This window comes from Drosophila persimilis, unplaced genomic scaffold (assembly GCF_003286085.1).
Source record: "Drosophila persimilis strain 14011-0111.01,24,50 unplaced genomic scaffold, DperRS2 tig00000191-arrow-pilon, whole genome shotgun sequence".
Lineage (NCBI taxonomy): Eukaryota > Metazoa > Arthropoda > Insecta > Diptera > Drosophilidae > Drosophila > Drosophila persimilis.
Genome location: NW_020825298.1, coordinates 8,599,759 through 8,618,416, shown reverse-complemented (window position 1 = coordinate 8,618,416; position 18,658 = coordinate 8,599,759). Strand labels below are relative to the sequence as shown.

Below are 18,658 nucleotides of genomic sequence, written 5' to 3'. Positions count from 1 at the left end.
TGATTACGCTCTAAATGCAATTAAATATAAATTATTTAGAGCATAAACCCAGATTTTGTCGCCTATCAAAATCATAATTCATAACAACAATCAGTTACTCCAAAATGGGTAAAAATGGGCGAATTATCAATTCACAACACAATGTTAATTAAATTAGCGGAAATGTTTTCTTTAATTGAATAATTATAATGATGTTTTTATACGTAATTAGTATTAAATTAATTAATTTTTTTTAAAGTTATTTACTCCGAACTCCATCCTTTGAAGGGGAAATATTTCAGCAATAAAAAGCTCCTCGCATTAACAGTCTATGCTTACAGTATGAAGGGGAAATATTTCACCAACAAAAAGCTCCTCCTATATTCTTTACAGTCTGTTAAATGATAACATTATATTCTTACAGTACGTTAACAGAGCACAAATTTCGAGCTGTGTTAAGTGGATTCTTACAGTCTGTTAAAGTAAAAGTTGGGAAAATAAAGCAGTTTTCGGTTAGAAATTCGCCATACAAAAACATCGCAGAAAGGTACTTTGTTATCCAGACCCAAATCACAGGGAAATTCAAGCAGTTTAGAGAAACAGGGAAAAGAACCATCAAAAATATCCTCTAAAGGAAATTCAAGAAAATTAGGATATTATTGCAATTCTAATGGTGAATAGAGCATTTGTGGCGTCAAAATAGTCAAAATACAATAAGCGCAAGTACTAAAAACTAGCCAGTCAGTAGAAAATTGATTTATCAATCGGTTAAAATTATGTGTTCAGGGCTGAGGGCTCTGTCTAGCTAGACGAATTTGACTTCCGATCATGGACAGAGAACAATTAACCCATTGTTGCCCAGTGGGTATTAGAACACACTCCAGGAATTTTGAGAAATTGTAGCAAAGTTCAGGTGAAGGATATCGGAGAGATTTTGCAAGTTAAAAGGAAGCATAGGATGGATCTACAAGAAGAGTTTAAAATCAGTAATGTTTTCCGCAGCTTAGCTCAAATTGTTCCCCTGTTTTAATACAGGGAGGTTAAGTGGGTTAAGTGAATGAATCCGCGGTCACACTGGCACCGACTCGTGCGCTCCTGATTTTTAAATAATAAATTTAATTTTTATTAATTAAAACCGACTCGAACCATGGCTTCCATACTGCGGACGGGGAAACTGTTTCGCTACTTTGCTGGCTTCACCCGGAATGTGCTGGTCAACTCAGTGCGCGAGAACGAGGCGAGCAATCTGCTGACAAGTGCGCCCTGCATTTGCAGCCAATTCCAGAGGTAAGTACCGGCCCATTACGCAATAAGACAAGAATTTCATGAAAATGTAACAAGGGAAGGCTGAAGAATAGTACGGGTCATCCAGAGGGGGTCCTTTACACAAGAATACCTTCATATATTCATTCAAAAAAGATTGTTAAATGGTTTACATAACCTCGATATTGAACCTGGTCTGATCTGGAACATTCGCTTGTGTTTTTCTCAGTGGCTTCGCTACGAATGCCGCCGCCAAGTCGGAGCTGAGTCTCGATAAGCAGATCCGTCGTCTGGACCACGATGTGCGACGCATTGGCCGCATTTCGCGACGTGATCTGGAGGAAATCCTCGATGAGATACGCACACACCGCACCGCGACCAGTTCGCAGTCGTTGATGGTCATACGATGCTGTGGGAATCTGGTGCCCGAGGAGTTGCCCGAGGTACGCACAGCCCTGGTGCAGGAGATCTGGAAGACCCTGAATGCCCTCAATGTACCCATGGACATCTCCCATTACAATGCTCTGCTGCGCGTGTACCTGGAGAACGAGCATCCCTTTGCACCCACGGATTTCCTTGCCGAGATTGAGGCCAAGGGCATCGAACCCAACAGAGTGACATATCAGCGGCTGATTGCACGCTATTGCCAGCAGGGTGACATCGAGGGTGCCACCAGAATCTTGGAGTTTATGCGGGGCAAGAGTCTGCCTGTGAATGAGAATGTCTTCAATTCCTTGATCCTGGGACATTCGCAGGTGAGTGGAGGAACCCCTAGGGCATGTATAGATAGATTGATCCATATATTCCCCCCTCTGTAGGCCAACGATTTGGAGTCGGCGAAGGGCATTCTGGCGGTGATGAAGCAGGCCGGCCTAGAGCCCAGTGCCGACACTTATACGACTTTGCTGTGTGCGTTTGCCCGTCATGGAGATCTGGCTGCTTTGCAGGAGACCCTCACAGAATGCGACCAAAAAGAGATCATCTTGCAGGACAAGGATCTGCTGGATACTGTGTACACCCTGGCGGTGAATGGCAATAGCGAAAAGGTTGATGATTTGCTGGCAAAGTTGCACATATCCCCGGGCTTCAATCAAGATGCCGTCAACGTGATACTACGTCTCGTGAACAAGGGCCACGAAGAGGTGGGTCTGCAGATTCTGCGTGTGATGCCGAGATCGAATCGCGTGAATGGCGAGCCCGTGGATGTGGGCGCCTTCTTCATCCGACAAATGGTAAAGGCCAATCGCCCGGTGGAGAAGATTCTGACCATCTGCAAGACCCTCCAAGCAGAAGGACTCAATCCCAAGGCCTTGTCCATTGCCACGGAGGCGGGTCTCACCAATGGCGTCGTGAACAATGCTCTGCCGCTGCTGAAGGAGATGAAGAATGCCGGTTTGCCCATCCGCCAGCACTACTTCTGGCCCCTCATCTGCTCGGTGGAGTCCAATCAGGTGCTGGATATTGTCCGTCGCATGCAACAGGAGTTTGCAGTGCTTCCCAACTCGGAAACGATCAGGGATTATGTGATTCCCAGCTTAAAGGAGAAGAACTGGGAGCGTGTCATCACTGCCTTGAGAGATGCTGGTGTCTCCAACTCCACGGCTGTCACTTCTGCTGTTTATGCCGCTTTAGTCACGCATCAGATTGCAGATGCCGCCAAGATTATGGAGCAGAACAGAGCCCACTATGTCCCGATGCTCTTCAGGCAGCCCTTGATCCTCGCCCTAAGCCACACGAATGATTATGCCTCGTTTATCCGCTGCGTGAGGCAGATCCATGAGGGACTGCAACAGCGTTCTGCTGGCAAAGAGGAGGAGGCCGAACAGGGAGAGGCGGCAGCAGCAGCTACGGAGAAGAACAGCGTCACCGATGTGGTGGGTGGCATTGTCCAGGAGGCAAGCAACTACTTTCATCGCGATCGTGTGGCCACGCTGGAGAAGATCCTTCTGGGATTGGTCAAGCAGGGGCTGTCCATCAGCAGCGCAAAGGCCACCCAGCTCTCGGACCAACTGGGTGCCGAAATGACGCCCAAGATTTCCGAATTGCTGGGAAAACTAAGCTCCGGAGAGCTGGAGCCGACGCCTCTGCCAAGCAGCGGCAAGCGAACATTGGATTCCCTGTCCATCGATGGTGAGTAATTGAAAGATAATTTATTTATCGCTCTTTTAAACAACTGAAATCTCCCCCAGAATTGGAGCGCTTCATTGTTAATGTGGAGGCCAAGGGCGAGAATGCAAACAACATCAAAAGACAGCTCCTAAATGCCTGTTTCCGTTCTCAAAACATTGAAAAGACCCTGCAGGTCATAGAAAAACTGGAATCGGAAAAGTACCAGATCCCGTTGGGCATCCATGCGCAGCTGGTTGATCTGTATACGCACCACAAGCGCAGCTCTGAGGCCCTGGACGTCTACACGAAGCTGAGGGCCAAAGAACCTACATTCCAGTTGGATAACCTGAAGACAGTGCGACTGGCAGATCTGTTGCTGCAGGAGGAGCGTGTGGAGGAGGCCTTCCAGCTGCTGGCGGATAACAAAAAGGATGCGCCCATCAGCGAAACCGAAGGAAGCTTCAATTATGTGAGCACCGTGTGGCGTGTGCTTAATGCCATCGCAGAGGCCGGGCAGCCGGAGAAGCTGCGTCGCCTGTTCGATGCTCTGTTAGCCGACAACTATATTGTGCCCACAAATGTCCTGCTGGGGCCACTGATCAAGGTGCATCTGGTGAAGGACGACATACCCAAGGCCATTGAAACGTTCGAGGGGATCTGCAAGACGTACAAGGTGACACCCTGGAAGAATGAGCTCTCGTGCCGTCTCATCCAGAAGGAGGATGCCGTCAATCTGCAGCGTCTGACCGACCTGAGCACGGGCATCCATGGCGAGGTCAACAGTTTGTACGATCTGGTCTTCTCCTTTGTGGAATGCGGTCGCGTGCGTCAGGCCAGGAAGATCCTGGAGACACCCGGCCTGCGCACACGCCCCCAGAGGATCAGCAGTGCCTGCGATCGGTATCGGAATGAGGGTCTGCTGCAGCCCCTCGAGGGTCTCATAGAAGCCACCAAGGACTTGGGACACATCGACCGAAACAAGATCTATTACACGCTTTTGCTGAGCTACGACAAGGCCGATGAGGCCGAAAAGGCTCTCGGATTGTGGACCAAAATGCAGGAAGAGTCTCTGACACCCACCGATGCATTCCTCTTGAAGCTGGCGGAAATTCTGAGGCGCAAGAACATTGATGTGCCATTTGTGGTGCCCGAAACGCAGCAGCAATCGAGAAGGAACAGAGCGCCCAAAAATCCGGAGCAAACGAAGACAGATACGCCCAAGGAGGAGTCCGCCGTCAAGAAAGAGCCGACACCAAAGAAGGAGCCAGCCAAGCAGGAGGCTACTGTAAGGCCCGTCTCCCACAAGTCTGGCTTCCGCAAGGCACTGCTGGCCAACGATCTGGATGCGGCCATCAGCCACAAACAGAACCTGGCAGCCACCGACAAGATCAACGTTCTGGACACTTCCCGACTCATTGAGCTCCTGGTGCGTGACGATCGTCTGGCCGAGGCCACAAAATATGTGGAAGAACTCCTGGCCGATGGACTCCATCCGCAGATAAAGATCTTCAGGTTCTATTTGAACAAAGTTGCCGCTGCGGGGGATCTGGAAACCCTGCAGAAGATTGGCAAGCAGTTGAACGAAGAGCAGAAGCGCATGGTGTCGTTTGACAATCGTTTCTGCCATGCCAACATTGTGGCCGGCAAGGCTGAGCCGTTCCTCAAGCAATTGACCGTCGAGATAGACACCGCCAAGACGCCCGAGGAGGCGGCCAAGCAGGCGGAGAAGTTCCCACGTGGAGGGGCCGTTGGCATACTCGACAAGCATCCGGAACTGGTGCCGCAATGTAAGTGGAGTGGAGATGCATGAGGGAGGACTTACCCCTATTTAAATCTTGTTTTCTTTTGTACAGATCAAACGCTGGCGGAGAAATTTGCCGCCCACAATCAATTGGGGCCCATGAATGTGCTGTGGATGCATTTGATATCCAGCGGCCAGGAGGCGGCCTCCAAGGAGATCTGGGACAAGCATCTGTCGCAGTTGCCGCGTCTGATGTTCCAGCGCGTTCTTCAGACGGCCCGTGAGCAGCAGGACGAGAAGCTGGCCACGTCGGTGATCTCACAGCTGAGGGATAGCAAAATATCCGAAGGAGCCATTGGCAATGCCTACTCCTGTCTGATTGACATCCAAACGACCAAGGGAAACCACGAAAAGGCTCTCGATGTGCTCTCCAATGCTGTGAAAGATGTCTCACTGGAGAATATCAATCGCACGGCCCTGCTGAGGCTCAAGCAGGCTGTCGAGGAGAAGGATCTTAAGTTCCCCTATTCGATACCCGAGAAGCGTGTATCCAAGGCTGATTCTTCCTCGTCCTCCTCCTCCTCGTCGGACAGCAGCGACGATGATGTGTCGCCGAATATTCCCGAAACAGTGCCACGCAAACCAGGAAACCAGGTCTAGATCGGGGATAAGCCTTAAAACCTATTGTAATTAATTTTATTTTAAGTATTTACTATGGATAAATAATATTGATTGTAAACTAAAAAAATATATATTTTAGTTCTCGTTGTTCCAAGTGCTTTAAGGTTGATTTTTTTTATTATATAAGGAATTTTTAGATATAAGTACTATATACAAGGAATCTTTGCAAAAGAGGGCATTGTGGTTGTGGTTGTGAGGGTTAGTATTTGAGTAGCATAGAATACAGTTAAATTTGATATTTTATATCTGAAATATCAGGTGTTCTACCATCATCCCTTTATAGGTGGGATGCTGTTGACAGCTTCAACATATTTATTTAATTTTTATATTTGTTTCTCCCGTTAAAACCTATGTATTGAATTTCTATTCATATCCAACCTGCAGAAATGCAGCTCTGGAGAATACGGATCTAGTTGTCTTTGATTTCAATTGATTGCCGAAAAAACCTAGTTCACATATTAAATATTTTCAACTAACGAAAGATTAAGGCTTTGAAAAAAATATTGCTTAAATTTCATCAAGATTTCCAGCCGAAAACAGAAAATATTCAAGAGCGAGTATAAGAAAAGGTAATTGCATAACAATTTATCAATTTTAATACAAACTATTAACATTTATTTAATTACAAATAATTTCAGTAGTGCAATATCAGAAATTATGGATACTTCCCACGGAACCATACAGCTGGAATTGGAACCAGAACGCGGGACCAAAGGTGGGTTTCTTTTTCGCATATCGTCAATAAAACTACATAAAAAAAGGCTAGGATTGCATCGAATTAGGAAAATCAGTTCAAAAATTCCACAAAAATATATATATATATATATATATATGAAGGTATATTTTCGGCATATTTTGTCAATTTCATCAATCTATTAAATTTAATTTTCAACGGAATATAGAAATCCAATAAAAGCTAGTATTTAGAATAGGCCAGTCAATTCGAAAATAGATTCACTAATCGGTTAAAACTATGTGGGCATGGTTAAATGTTCTATGTAGCTTATTATATTTGACGGAACATCAAAATTAAGCAATATGGTTTCAATGCTTGCCGGAGAACTATTAACCTATTATAAGCCAAGGGGGTAATCATTTTAGCGCAGTTCATATGAAAGATTCGTGGGGTTTGGCAAGTTAAAGGGAAGGATAGGATGGATCTATAAGAATGTACAATTGTTAATATTTTCCGCCATTTACCTTGAGTGGTTGAACTATTTAAATATAGGGGGCTTAAGTGGGCTAAGCTCGGGTTTCCATCATACGAGTCGCTATATTGTTGTTGAGCAACAAAAATTAAGGCAAAAACAATCAAGGGCCAAGTATTTAATGTGCCGGTCAAGTAGAAAATTGATTGATTAATCGGATAAAATTATGTGGGCATGGTTAAATGTTCTATATAGCTAGTAATATTCCAAGGAATATCAAAAACGAGGGATTGAACTTGAATTAGTCAGCATATTTACGGTATATTTTTAAAACGAGACGGTATATTTGTAATGATCGGACCGTATATTTTTATCGATAAGCCATACTGTTTTGCCAACGTTTTGCCTGTCAAATTTTCACAAAAGTAGTTTTTCCAGGCCTCTCACTAAAAATGGGGGAAAGCGATGCAGAAAGTGATTCGTGCAGTGGCTCCAGTAGTAGCAGTGGCTCCTCGAGCAGTTCCTCCACCAGTGGCAGCGGCAGTGCCTCCAAAAGTGATGCTGGTAGCCGTCTGGCAAGCGGTCAGGAGGAAAACGAAGAGGAAGAGCGCGGCCAGAAGGCAAAAGAAGTGGCAGAAGAAGAAGTGACGCCGGCAGAAGTATCTAATGATTCCCCCGCCGTAGAGGAGCCGCCGCAAAAGAAGGAGGAGGAAGAAAAGAAAGTGCTACAAACAGACGAAAAAGTTGCCTCTCCAAAAGAGGAGGACGAGCAAAAGCAAACCGCAGCAGCAAAGCCGGAAAAACAATCAAATGTTGACTCTTCCACAGCTGCTGTTGCTGTTGACACGTCTGTGTCGGCTGGCGTGGAAAAAGCAGAAGCAGAAGCAGTACCGACAGCAGCGGCGCCTGCAGAGGCAGCAGAAAAAGTAGAAGAGGAAGCTATAACAAAATCAATTGAAGCGGAAACAGAAACCGAAACATCTACCCCGCAACGACCCTTGGATGCCACAACTGTGACTAATTCCGATGAGAAACCGCAGCCAGAGGCAGCGGCAGTGGCAGTAACAGAGGAGGAACCTGATAAAGATCATTCCGTGACCACTAATGGAGCGGACAATGCAGCAGCAGCACCACCACCAACAGCTGCCAGTCCATCGAATCACATCGAAGAGGGCGAAATAACTGATGTAAGTTTTGATCAAACAAAACTACAAGCCGCTGAAAAAAACTCATGGCAATCCCTTCCACAGAAGGACGACGACGACGATAATGTGCCGCCGCCTGTGCCTGTGCCTGTGCCCAAGCAGACGCTGGCCAGCGAAGTGCGCAAACGTAGTCGCAGTGGTGATGAAAAGAGCCGTAACCGGCGACGCAGTCCCAGCCGCAGTCGCCGTCGCACCCGTACACGCAGTCGCAGCAAGAGCCCGAAGCGTCGCCGCTCCAGCTCCTTGGAGCGGAGACGCCGCGAACGTCAGAAGCGGCACGAGGAGCGCGATAAACGCGATCAGGTGCGGGCGAGGGAGCGCGAAGATCGTCGTCGCAATGAAAAGTCGCGCAGCAGTCGGCGCGATGATTCTCGCGAGAGATCCAGGCGGAGGTCCAGCGACAAGCGGCGCTCCAGCTCGAGTGGCGGCTCCAAGAGGGCAGGTTCGGCAATCGCCGACAATGCCACGGTCACAAATCCCACGGCCAAGATCACAGAACGCCAGCGTCGCACTGTGGATGTGCTGACATCGCGCACCGGAGGCGCTTACATACCGCCAGCGAAGCTCCGGCTGCTGCAGGAGGGGATCACGGACAAGGCATCGGCTGCGTATCAGCGCATCGCCTGGGAGGCGCTCAAGAAGTCCATTCACGGGTACATCAACAAGGTGAATGTCACAAATATTGCCATCATTACCCGCGAACTCCTGCGGGAGAACATCGTCCGTGGACGGGGCCTGCTGTCGAGGAGCATCATCCAGGCCCAGGCCGCCTCGCCCACCTTCACGCACGTGTATGCCGCTCTGGTGGCCATTATCAATTCGAAATTCCCGAATATCGGCGAGCTGCTGCTCAAGCGTCTGGTCATTCAGTTCCGCCGTGCCTTTCGGCGCAATGACAAGCTCGTCTGCTTGTCGTCCACTCGATTCATTGCTCATCTGGTGAATCAGCGTGTGGCCCACGAAATACTGGCCCTGGAGATTCTCACGCTCCTGGTGGAGACGCCCACCGATGATTCCGTGGAGGTGGCCATTGCCTTTCTCAAGGAGTGCGGCATGAAACTGACGGAGGTCTCGTCCAAGGGCATTGGGGCCATTTTTGAGATGCTGCGCAACATCCTGCACGAGGGAAAGCTGGACAAACGAGTACAGTACATGATCGAGGTGCTGTTTCAAGTGCGCAAGGATGGCTTCAAGGATCATCTGGCCATTGTGGGAGAACTGGAGCTGGTCGAAGAGGACGAGCAGTTTACGCATCTCATGATGCTGGACGAGGCCACCGAAACGGAGGATATACTGAGTGAGTATAATCCACTAAATCCCTCTCTAATCCCTGGCTAATCCTAATGTTCATCAATGTCTCTTTAGATGTCTTCAAATTTGACGAGAACTTTGCCGAAAACGAGGACAAATACAAGGGTCTGAGTGCCGAAATCCTGGGCAGCGATGATGGCAGCGGCTCGGGCTCTGGCTCTGGCTCGGGCTCCGATTCCGACAGCGATTCGGATGGTGAAATCAACTCGGATGCCGAAGTCGGCAAAAAGACCGATGCCGGGGATATTATCGACAACACGGAGACGAATCTAATTGCTCTGCGGCGCACCATATATCTGACGATCAACTCGAGTTTGGATTACGAGGAGTGCGCCCACAAGCTGATGAAAATGGAGCTGAAGCCGGGGCAGGAGGTGGAGCTGTGCCACATGTTCCTCGACTGCTGTGCCGAGCAGCGGACCTACGAGAAGTTCTACGGCCTGTTGGCGCAGCGTTTCTGCAACATCAATCGAATGTATATACCCCCCTTCGAGGAGATCTTCAAGGACACCTACCAGACGACGCATCGCCTGGACACGAATCGGTTGCGGAATGTGAGCAAGTTCTTTGCCCATCTGCTCTTCACCGATTCCATCAGCTGGGATGTCTTGGACTGTGTCCTGCTGAACGAGGACGATACCACCTCATCCAGTCGCATTTTCATCAAGATTCTGTTCCAGGAGCTCGCCGAATACATGGGCTTGGGCAAACTCAACTCCAAGCTCAAGGAAGAGGTGCTGGTGGAGAGCCTGGCGGGTCTCTTCCCCAAGGATAATCCTCGGAACACACGATTCTCCATCAATTTCTTCACGTCCATTGGTTTGGGTGGACTCACCGATGATCTGCGACGTTTCCTAAAGACAGCGCCCAAAGCAGTGCCCGCGATCAATTCAGAGCTCCTGTCCACTGGGGGGAATCCATTCCGGGATCCAGGATCTGCCCCAGCAGCGGGGGCAGTACCCATTGCTGTGACTTCCTCCTCTGCCGGTTCGTCGAGCAGTTCCAGTAGCAGCAGCAGCGGAGACTCCAGCGAGCAAAAGTCGAGCACCAGCGATGAGGACAGCGACAGTGAATCCTCCAGCTCCGAGTCCGAGCCACAGCGAAAGCGTAAACGCAAGGAGAAGCGCAAGAAGAAGCCCAAAAAGCAGCGAAAATCAGAGCTCAAAAAGTTAAAGGACAAAAAAGACAAAAAGAAGAAATCCAAAAAGGAAAAGGATAAAGAGAAGGAGCGGGGGCGCGAGGAGAAAAAGAAGCGCGAAAAGGAGAAGAAAAAGGCCGCCAAAAAGAAGTCGAAACGCAAGCGCAAGCACCAGGAGAGCTCCAGTTCCAGCAGCAGCTCTGAAAGCAGCAAGGCCTCCTCCACATCCTCCTCAGCATCAGAGGCCGCCTCGAGCAGCGACGACGACGACAGCGATGGCCAGCCCCAGCCGAAGATCATGCGCCAGGAGCAGAGCAGCAAAATCCACAACAACCACAACAGCAACAACAAATTCAAGACCCGAAAGGAAGACAGCGATGGATTCAACCTGGAGGGACCACCCATGGGCCGAGAACAGGAGCGCCAACCACATTATCATCATCAGCTCAATGGAAATGGTGCCAGGAAGCGGGAGCCATCGTTTTCTGCCCATGAGGAAAGACACCCGGAGCGGCGAGGGGAGCGAGATGCCCGTCGTGGAGAATCCCGAGGTCTTCGTGGAGACTCCGGTGGCCGACGTGGAGACTCCGGTAGTCGTCGTGGAGAATCGCGAGGTCTTCGTGGAGACTCCGGTGGCCGTCGTCCAGAAACCCGACGAGGCGAATCCCAAGGCCGCCGAAACGATAGAGGAGAACAACGTGGTGGCCGCCTCGGCAGTGATCGTGATCGAGAACGTGACAGAGGAGAACGAGATCAGGAAAGAAATAGAGAACGTGAGCGGGAGCGGGAACGGGATCATGACCGTCGTGACAATCGAGACCGTGACCGTGATCGGGATCGTGATCACCCACGTAATCGAGAACGTTCCCGTGACCAGGATCGCGCCAGAAAACCAGAACGAGAACGCAGCTCTCACAAGCGCGTGTCCAAGGGGCGCGGATAAGTTGATATTTAGACTGTAACGACAACAAAATTTAGCCACATGCAAATATTTTTTTTTTATAAATATTTCCATGTAAACTTTGTACAAAGAACCGGATCTATGTTGCTATAACAATTGTAAATGTACTAAAAGCAAAACTGCATAAATAAACAAATTTTATTACACGAATTCTTTGCTGTGTGCCGTTAAATCTGTTAAATGAATCATTAAATTTGAAATACAAATGAAAGATGGCTGCACTCAACGGCTACGCCACTGCTACCCGTCGTGAACGGCGATTACGCACAGCTGTTTTTTTTTCTGTCAGAGCAACTCTGAAACTCGCCACAAAGCAACTCTGAATAGGGTTGCCAAATGTGCCGTCCAAGTGCCGAAAATTTTGAGCTGGCAACCCCCTTTTCGCATAAGTGTCGTCTGGCGTGAACACGCGGATTTCACTTGGTGGATTTTCAAATTGATAAATAAGGTAATTATTAGTGCCATCCGATGAAATAAATATGTGGGAAATGCTAATAAATGTACCCCGAACATTATGCAGCTGAAAACAAAATGACCAAGAAGCGCCGTAACGGAGGGCGGAACAAGCACAATCGCGGCCATGTGAAGCCCGTGCGCTGCACCAACTGTGCCCGCTGCGTGCCCAAGGATAAGGCGATCAAGAAGTTCGTCATCCGCAACATTGTGGAGGCGGCTGCTGTGCGCGACATCACCGAGGCCAGCATCTGGGACTCGTACGTGCTCCCCAAACTCTACGCCAAATTGCACTACTGCGTCTCGTGCGCAATTCACTCCAAGGTGGTGCGCAATCGTTCCCGTGAGGCACGTCGCATCCGTACGCCGCCACTCCGCTCCTTCCCTAAGGACATGGCCCGCAACAACCAGAATAGGAAGTAAACTTTTCATCTAACTGGAGAATCGGGTCGATGCTTATGCTACACACCAACACCCGCAACAACAACAACAAGAACAGCAGCAGCAAAAGCAGTAAAAATCAACTAGAATCCATCAACTATAAACTAGAACAAGTTTTCGATATGGCACTGGTCTAACCGGCGAGAAGCAGACGAAATATAAGCATCCAGTTTTTACATTACACCCGAATATCAATACATTTTTACGTGGTTTTACGTGGGATAAAGTATGCACACAAATCAGCAGCAATCCATCATCGGCAGTAGCAGCAGCAGAATCCACCTGTTTCCTGAACGGATGCGCGGCGTAGTCAGTCATCTGTGATATCTCATTTCCGGCACCTGTTTCCTACGTCGTTCACTCCAGTTAAGCAGAGCAGAGCAGAGCAAGAGTTGAATGAGCAGCAGCTTTCATTTCACTACTTTCTCAGGTGACTGTTTTTCCTTGGTTAAGCCATTAAATAATTGCTTTTGTACTCGAATTTCGAATAGTTTTTGGCAGCAAGTGAGAATTTTGGTGGCCAGCTCAAGGTCTTTGCATTTGTATTGTACAAACAAAAGTTTATTGGCTTAATTATTCATTTCATACTTGGAACTATTTAAGCTATTCCCATGTCTGAATTTCATATTATTCTTAGGTAAATACTTCTGGTTTTCATTATCTTTGTATTCTGCAATTTATGCTTCAAATTGGCGAGAATTTTGTGGCCTGTTGCCAATTCTCGATCGATCGGAAAAGCGAAATGGAATCAATTACGGAAGAAATCTGCCTGCTGCAATTCTTATAAGGAAAAACACATTTGATAGAGCAGGGAAGCCGGCTTATGTGGCAACAAGACGTCGCTAATTTTGGGCGGCCGCGGCGAAAAAAGAACAAACAAATGCATGTAGAAAAAGTGTAAAAGTGCCATAGTTCGGGAAACGTCCGCTATGAAGTTCAGAAGTTGACATGGCGTCACGTGTTATATGTAAACTACATGTAGAGAAGTTTTATAGGCGCGTGTGTCTATTTATATAAACTCTGGATCCAAGTGGAGTATTAATCTGTATTAATCAAAACTAAGCTGAATGAATTTATATATAATTATGCCTGGATGAATTGTTGGATTGTTGGAGGAGTTTTTGTGGAAAACCAAATGTATACGCCACTGTGGATGTACAAAGTGATGTATATTGAATGTAGCATAGATGTATAATAGATGTAAGTAGACGGAGACAATCGACTTTAGTTGTACCCTTTATCCACATTCAGTTGATGAAAATAGGTATTGTTCTGTAATCCCTAAAGTCTTTTCTGTAATAATGATGGTTCTGTTCAAGTTACATCAGTCTTTGCATAGTTTTCACCGTACATCGGTACATATCCGTTGAAGTAGTTTAATTTCCAGATGATATATGACTTATATTGGACCTCTCCAACACTTCCTATGTTCCCATGTACCCATTCTACCCAATTGGCATGGGCATGCCCATGCAATGTTTTTTGTTGGCATAAATTACACAGACGTGAGCGCAAAGGCAAATGAGTTCGTGGGGGGTGGTAGGGATATTGCTTGCCCCCTCAATGGGGGTCACATGCGTGTGTATGTGTGTGCACTTCCTTTTCCTGTTTACCCCTTCTTGCCTTTTTTCTTCGAGCCTTCGAGGAGTTTTTGCCTCTTTTCCGCTTGTTCAGCAGCAGGCAGTGTTCCAGGCGCTGAATTATTGTTTTCGTTTTGTTGTGCAAATAAAACGTAGACATAAGCAGCCGTAAGCAGCAGCCGTTGATCATTTAGCATAAATTAAATAGAACGAACGAAGGCTGAATGAAAGGGTCGTCACCACACAAGAGTTAATGAAAGTTTTGATGAGGAGAAAGGAGTTGCAGATTCGCGGCCCAGAGTTTATTCAACAACCAACAATTTTGTGATACATCCTCCATAAACAGAAGCACCGTTTAAACCTCTCCATCCTTTGTATTGTCATGCTCCAATTCCAGCGCCAGAACTCCCCGAAGCTTCCCCTCGAAGAGCCCCGAGTAGACATCGCTACAGAGATTGTTGAGTGGCGGCTCATCATCCTTTCGTGCCGCACGGATGGCCCCCTCTATCTCGAGACGGGCCACTTGATTGATCTCCTGAATCTCGTCCAGAGAGAGGATCTGCTGATCCAAGCAGAGCTCTCGGAAGCCCTGGATCGGATCGTGTTGCCTGCGAACCTTTTGGATCTCCTCGCGAGTGCGGTAGCTGGTGCCCGGATCGGACATGGAGTGTCCCCCATAGCGATACGTGCCGAGCTCCATGAGTATGGGACCCTTGTTCAGGGCATGCTTGATGGCAAACTCGGTGGCACTGCGCACGGCCAGCACATCCTGGCCATCCGCCCAGATGCCCGGCATGAGATCTCCACGCGTGTAGTAATTGATGTTCGAGGCAGCCCTCTCGGAGCGGGTACCCATGCCATAGTTGTTGTTCTCGCACACGAAGATCATCGGTAGCTTCCACAGCAGCGCCATGTTGAAGCACTCGAAGACCTGGCCCTGATTGGCGGCACCGTCGCCGTAGAGGGCCAGACAGACGCCGCCATCCTGCAGATACTTGCTCGTGAAGGCCACGCCAGCGCCCAGGGGCACCTGATCGCCGACAATACCCGTGCCGCCGTAGAAGTTCCGTCCGTACATGTGCATGGAGCCGCCCTTGCCGCCGGAACAGCCACTCCGGCGACCCGTCAGCTCCGCCAGCACGCCCACAGCGGGCACACCCATCATGTAGGCCCATCCGTGGACACGGTAGCCGGTGATGAGATTATCGTTGCTTCGCATCGCCGCTCGAATGCCCACGGCGCAGGCCTCCTGCCCGGTGTACAGGTGACAGAAGCCGCGCACCAACTGCTCCTTGTAGAGCCTCGAGGCAGCCGTCTCCAGGAGCCTCACGGTCGCCAGCTGGCGGTAGTACTTCAAGGCCTGCGACTTCCTAATGGCCACCACCCGCTCGGGTCCTTCTTTGAGGCGATGCAACTTGAAGTCATTCGGCAGCAACATCACACGATATTCGTCCCCAAGTCCCATCTCCTGGGCATTGGGAATGGGTTGGCTTTCCTCCGGTAATTCTTCGGTGGGGGGACGCGACAGCTGAGTGGAGGAGAATCGCACCAGCAGAAGCTTTGCCAGTCGGCACTGAATTTGGTTAGCCAAGTTGAACATTTTCGTCCGATTATTTCAAATGTGAAAATAGAAGAATAAGAAAGCCTACTTTGCAGGTAAATGAATGTCCATTCAAGGGCCCCAAGGGAGAGAGTCTAGAGCCAGCTATGGTCGTTACTCATCTTTCAGCTTACATAATTTGCATGGTAGCATGGCAAACAAATAACCGTCTATATACTACTAAATAAACCATTTTTTGTATCTCCTTTCAGCTGCTGTAACAGACACATGTACTATATACCTCAATTGTTTCACCATTCTATAGATTTCATTGTCGGAATGATTACCTTTTGCACTTGCACACACTTTTCCTCCCCACTTTCGTTTCCACTCACAATTGTCCCTTTGTCCCTGTCTCTGTATCGATTCCACTCTGTAGCCTTTCATGAGTTCTCATGCTATATTTTTACTTTAATTTCCGCTATATTTTGTCCCTCTGTGAGCGAGCCTCCCACCCATTCACTTACGTTGCCAATATCCTTTTTTTATACATTCCTTTTTTGCGAGTACCTAATGCCATGGCCAGAACAAAACACTTTCACTGTCCCCACATACATGTATATATATTTTTTGTTGTGCTTCTGTGGCTGCTGCTGCTGCTGGAAACTCTGTGAATCGTAAATAAAAACGTTAAATGTTTTTTTAACGTGCGCCACTTAACACTCGGTACAATTTAAAGGCAATTGGGCACACCAGAAAACAGCAGCACAGCATCCACACACCACACAACAAAGGAGTAGGGCGGGCAGGAGCGGGAGCAGGAACACAGGGATACAAACAGGACCAAGAGCAGAAGCAGGACCAGGAGCACCATCAACAATGGCCGCAAAAAGTCAAGCAATGCACATATTGTACATATGTATCTCTTTATACATATATATATAAATGCGTATGACATATCAACGATATATTTTATAGTATTCTGTTTTTTAAAATACCCTTTTAGAGGTACAACCTAAAGGCTGTGTCTAAGGTAAAACAAGACCCAAATAATCCATAGACTGTATGCAATTATCATTCATCAAGAAGGAAACTGCAGGCCCGAGTATCGCTTATCTTCATGTCGAGACACGTGTGCCTCGAAGGAAAATATTCCCTTTACTCACAGAAATAATATAAAATATTTATAAAAGAATATACCCTTGAAAAAACTATGATTAACTTCTAGAAATATTTACTGATCTTTTAACAGGGTATCCCTTCTCTCCATACAAGATATGTATAAATCCCCAATCTTTTTGTTCTCATTCTGTCATTCTTCTTTCTGTTTCTGTTTTGTTTTATTATCATTATTTGAGCTTTTTGTTAGCTGCCTCGTAATTTAATATAGATTTTTGCCACCCGAATCACGCCTCCTGCACGACTGGTGCTTGCTCATTTTTTATGTTTCCAACAATAAATTGTCAATTGATTTCGGTCTCCTATTTATGGGTCTGCCATATATTTACCTACTTTTTTCCTCTACTTCTGTTTTGCGGGGGGGAAATGAAAAATCATTCAGCCAGAGAGGGGGAGGTGCAGACAGACGGTCGGTCGGTCCTACATCTTGTTTCTTGTAGCCTGATTCCTTGTCAAACAAATCGTAAAAATGTGAAATTATTTTTATTTATATAGAAATCATCAAATGGCATTTTCTTGTATTTCAATAATGGGAATGAGAATTGGAGAAAAACGGGGGAAAATTAAACAATTTTTTATGTATTTCTTTTTTTTTTGGTGGCTGTGGCAGAATATCAAAGTGATATGACGCTTGCACGCTTCCTGGGGGCACACACACGTGCACATGTAATACCCATAAAAATTGTGTGCATAAACATACACTATATCTATATATATATCCGCGACCTGCCACAGTTGAGTGTTTATTTTGTGATTGATAAAAAAAAAGAATCGGAAGGAAGGGAGGCAGGAATGGAAGGGTGGGGACTTTTGAACAGTCGATGGGTGTTATTATTTTTATTGTCAATGACAGCTGTGGGTTTTTTTTGCTCTCATTTTCATTTTCATTTGTCCTTCCCCGTCACCTTTTTCGCAGTGTACTTGTGGCCTTGGGTCCTTTTCCCGATTCGCGTTTGACGATGGGAAATGTGGCATGTGTCCCGCTATCTGCGGAATGGAATGGAAAGAATAACAGCAAAAGAAATATTTTTATATGCATATGAAAATTAAGCCTTTATTTATAATTGAATGGGAAAGTGGTGGGGGAGGTGGTAGGTACTGGGGGGCGTCGGGTGGGGGGGGGGGGGGCTTGAATGACACTAGGCTGAAGTTTATTGAAAGGAAAGGAATACACTTGAATGGCCATCAAGGTACTTAAATGATGATGGATGGATGTACTCACCATCCCTTGGTCAAAGAAGGGGTTAAAAAGCGTGGGGCCATGATAGACTGTTGTTATTGGGCTACGCTTTTACTTATTACTAAAGATACTTATTCTCAGGGGAATGCATTGCTTGAGCTGCATATTTGACAGCTTAAAAGTGTCAAAAGTTGCCTAATTGACAGCTTTAAAGTGTCAAAAGTAGCATAGATCGCGTCAACAGTGTTGTAAAATGTACAAAAATTGAAGGGAAATAAAGCTACTCTTCGTTTAATAATATTTTCTTGATTAATTCTATTGCTTTTCAGTTTTTAGCCAATAGCTACTTAAAGGGTTCCACCAAAAAGGGTTGATTTCAGCCCAACAGTGTGGTATAACTGTCAAATATTGGGTTATGAGCGTTTCCAATGGATGCTTTATGCAATTAATGTATATCTTTTCACGCTCAAACAGTAAGTAGATCCTTCTCGCATCATTAATCCATTTAATCAGTGGATTGTTTAAGCATTATCCTCCTCCTTTCCTTTGATCAATGGCGTTTATAGCACTCCAACTTGTTCCATATTTATCCATCACCTGAAAAAAGAAGAAGGAAAATAACAGAAGAGAATGAACTCATTTGTTGCCCCACTTGCCAAATGGAACCCAATTCATTCTCTGGCGGAGGCAGGACCTTTCCACCATTCGTTTCAATACAATTAAATTTCCAGGCTGCTTGATTTTGAACG

General features: G+C 47.1%; 4 protein-coding genes across 5 annotated transcripts; 3 read left to right on the top strand and 1 right to left on the bottom strand.

The window, feature by feature from the left end:
- Nucleotides 1-1,077: 1,077 nt before the first annotated feature.
- LOC6588850 (leucine-rich PPR motif-containing protein, mitochondrial) lies at nucleotides 1,078-5,870 on the top strand. Its single transcript, XM_002014869.2, has 5 exons — nucleotides 1,078-1,266; nucleotides 1,472-1,997; nucleotides 2,061-3,372; nucleotides 3,432-5,138; nucleotides 5,205-5,870. Exons 1-5 carry the CDS (start codon nucleotides 1,127-1,129, stop codon nucleotides 5,750-5,752), a joined length of 4,233 nt encoding a protein of 1,410 aa, XP_002014905.1. The 5' UTR covers nucleotides 1,078-1,126; the 3' UTR covers nucleotides 5,753-5,870.
- A 592-nt stretch (nucleotides 5,871-6,462) lies between these two features.
- Nucleotides 6,463-11,686, top strand: LOC6588851 (pre-mRNA-splicing factor CWC22 homolog). 2 transcript variants are annotated; one of them, XM_002014870.2, is made up of 4 exons: nucleotides 6,465-6,488; nucleotides 7,360-8,108; nucleotides 8,172-9,423; nucleotides 9,492-11,686. In XM_002014870.2, the coding sequence occupies exons 2-4, from the start codon at nucleotides 7,374-7,376 to the stop codon at nucleotides 11,516-11,518; spliced, it is 4,014 nt and encodes a 1,337-aa protein (XP_002014906.1). In that variant the 5' UTR covers nucleotides 6,465-6,488; nucleotides 7,360-7,373; the 3' UTR covers nucleotides 11,519-11,686. The 2 variants fall into 2 exon arrangements, with proteins under 2 accessions (XP_026844283.1, XP_002014906.1); XM_026988482.1 differs by having other exon boundaries at nucleotides 6,463-6,488; nucleotides 7,360-9,423.
- Nucleotides 11,687-11,914: 228 nt separating this feature from the next.
- On the top strand, nucleotides 11,915-12,619 carry LOC6588852 (40S ribosomal protein S26). Its single transcript, XM_002014871.2, has 2 exons — nucleotides 11,915-11,984; nucleotides 12,057-12,619. Exon 2 carries the CDS (start codon nucleotides 12,068-12,070, stop codon nucleotides 12,410-12,412), a length of 345 nt encoding a protein of 114 aa, XP_002014907.1. The 5' UTR covers nucleotides 11,915-11,984; nucleotides 12,057-12,067; the 3' UTR covers nucleotides 12,413-12,619.
- A 1,671-nt stretch (nucleotides 12,620-14,290) lies between these two features.
- On the bottom strand, nucleotides 14,291-15,591 carry LOC6588853 (pyruvate dehydrogenase E1 component subunit alpha, mitochondrial). Its single transcript, XM_002014872.2, has one exon. It carries the CDS (start codon nucleotides 15,473-15,475, stop codon nucleotides 14,366-14,368), a length of 1,110 nt encoding a protein of 369 aa, XP_002014908.2. The 5' UTR covers nucleotides 15,476-15,591; the 3' UTR covers nucleotides 14,291-14,365.
- Between the last annotated feature and the right edge of the window lie 3,067 nt (nucleotides 15,592-18,658).

Coding starts and splice junctions, on each gene's coding strand:
- LOC6588850 (XM_002014869.2), top strand. CDS start 1,127: ATGGCTTCCATACTGCGGACGGGGAAACTGTTTCGCTACTTTGCTGGC. Junction 1,267..1,471: donor ATTTGCAGCCAATTCCAGAG/GTAAGTACCGGC, acceptor TGTTTTTCTCAG/TGGCTTCGCTACGAATGCCG. Junction 3,373..3,431: donor GGATTCCCTGTCCATCGATG/GTGAGTAATTGA, acceptor AATCTCCCCCAG/AATTGGAGCGCTTCATTGTT.
- LOC6588851 (XM_026988482.1), top strand. CDS start 7,374: ATGGGGGAAAGCGATGCAGAAAGTGATTCGTGCAGTGGCTCCAGTAGT. Junction 9,424..9,491: donor CGAAACGGAGGATATACTGA/GTGAGTATAATC, acceptor ATGTCTCTTTAG/ATGTCTTCAAATTTGACGAG.
- LOC6588852 (XM_002014871.2), top strand. CDS start 12,068: ATGACCAAGAAGCGCCGTAACGGAGGGCGGAACAAGCACAATCGCGGC.
- LOC6588853 (XM_002014872.2), bottom strand. CDS start 15,475: ATGGGACTTGGGGACGAATATCGTGTGATGTTGCTGCCGAATGACTTC.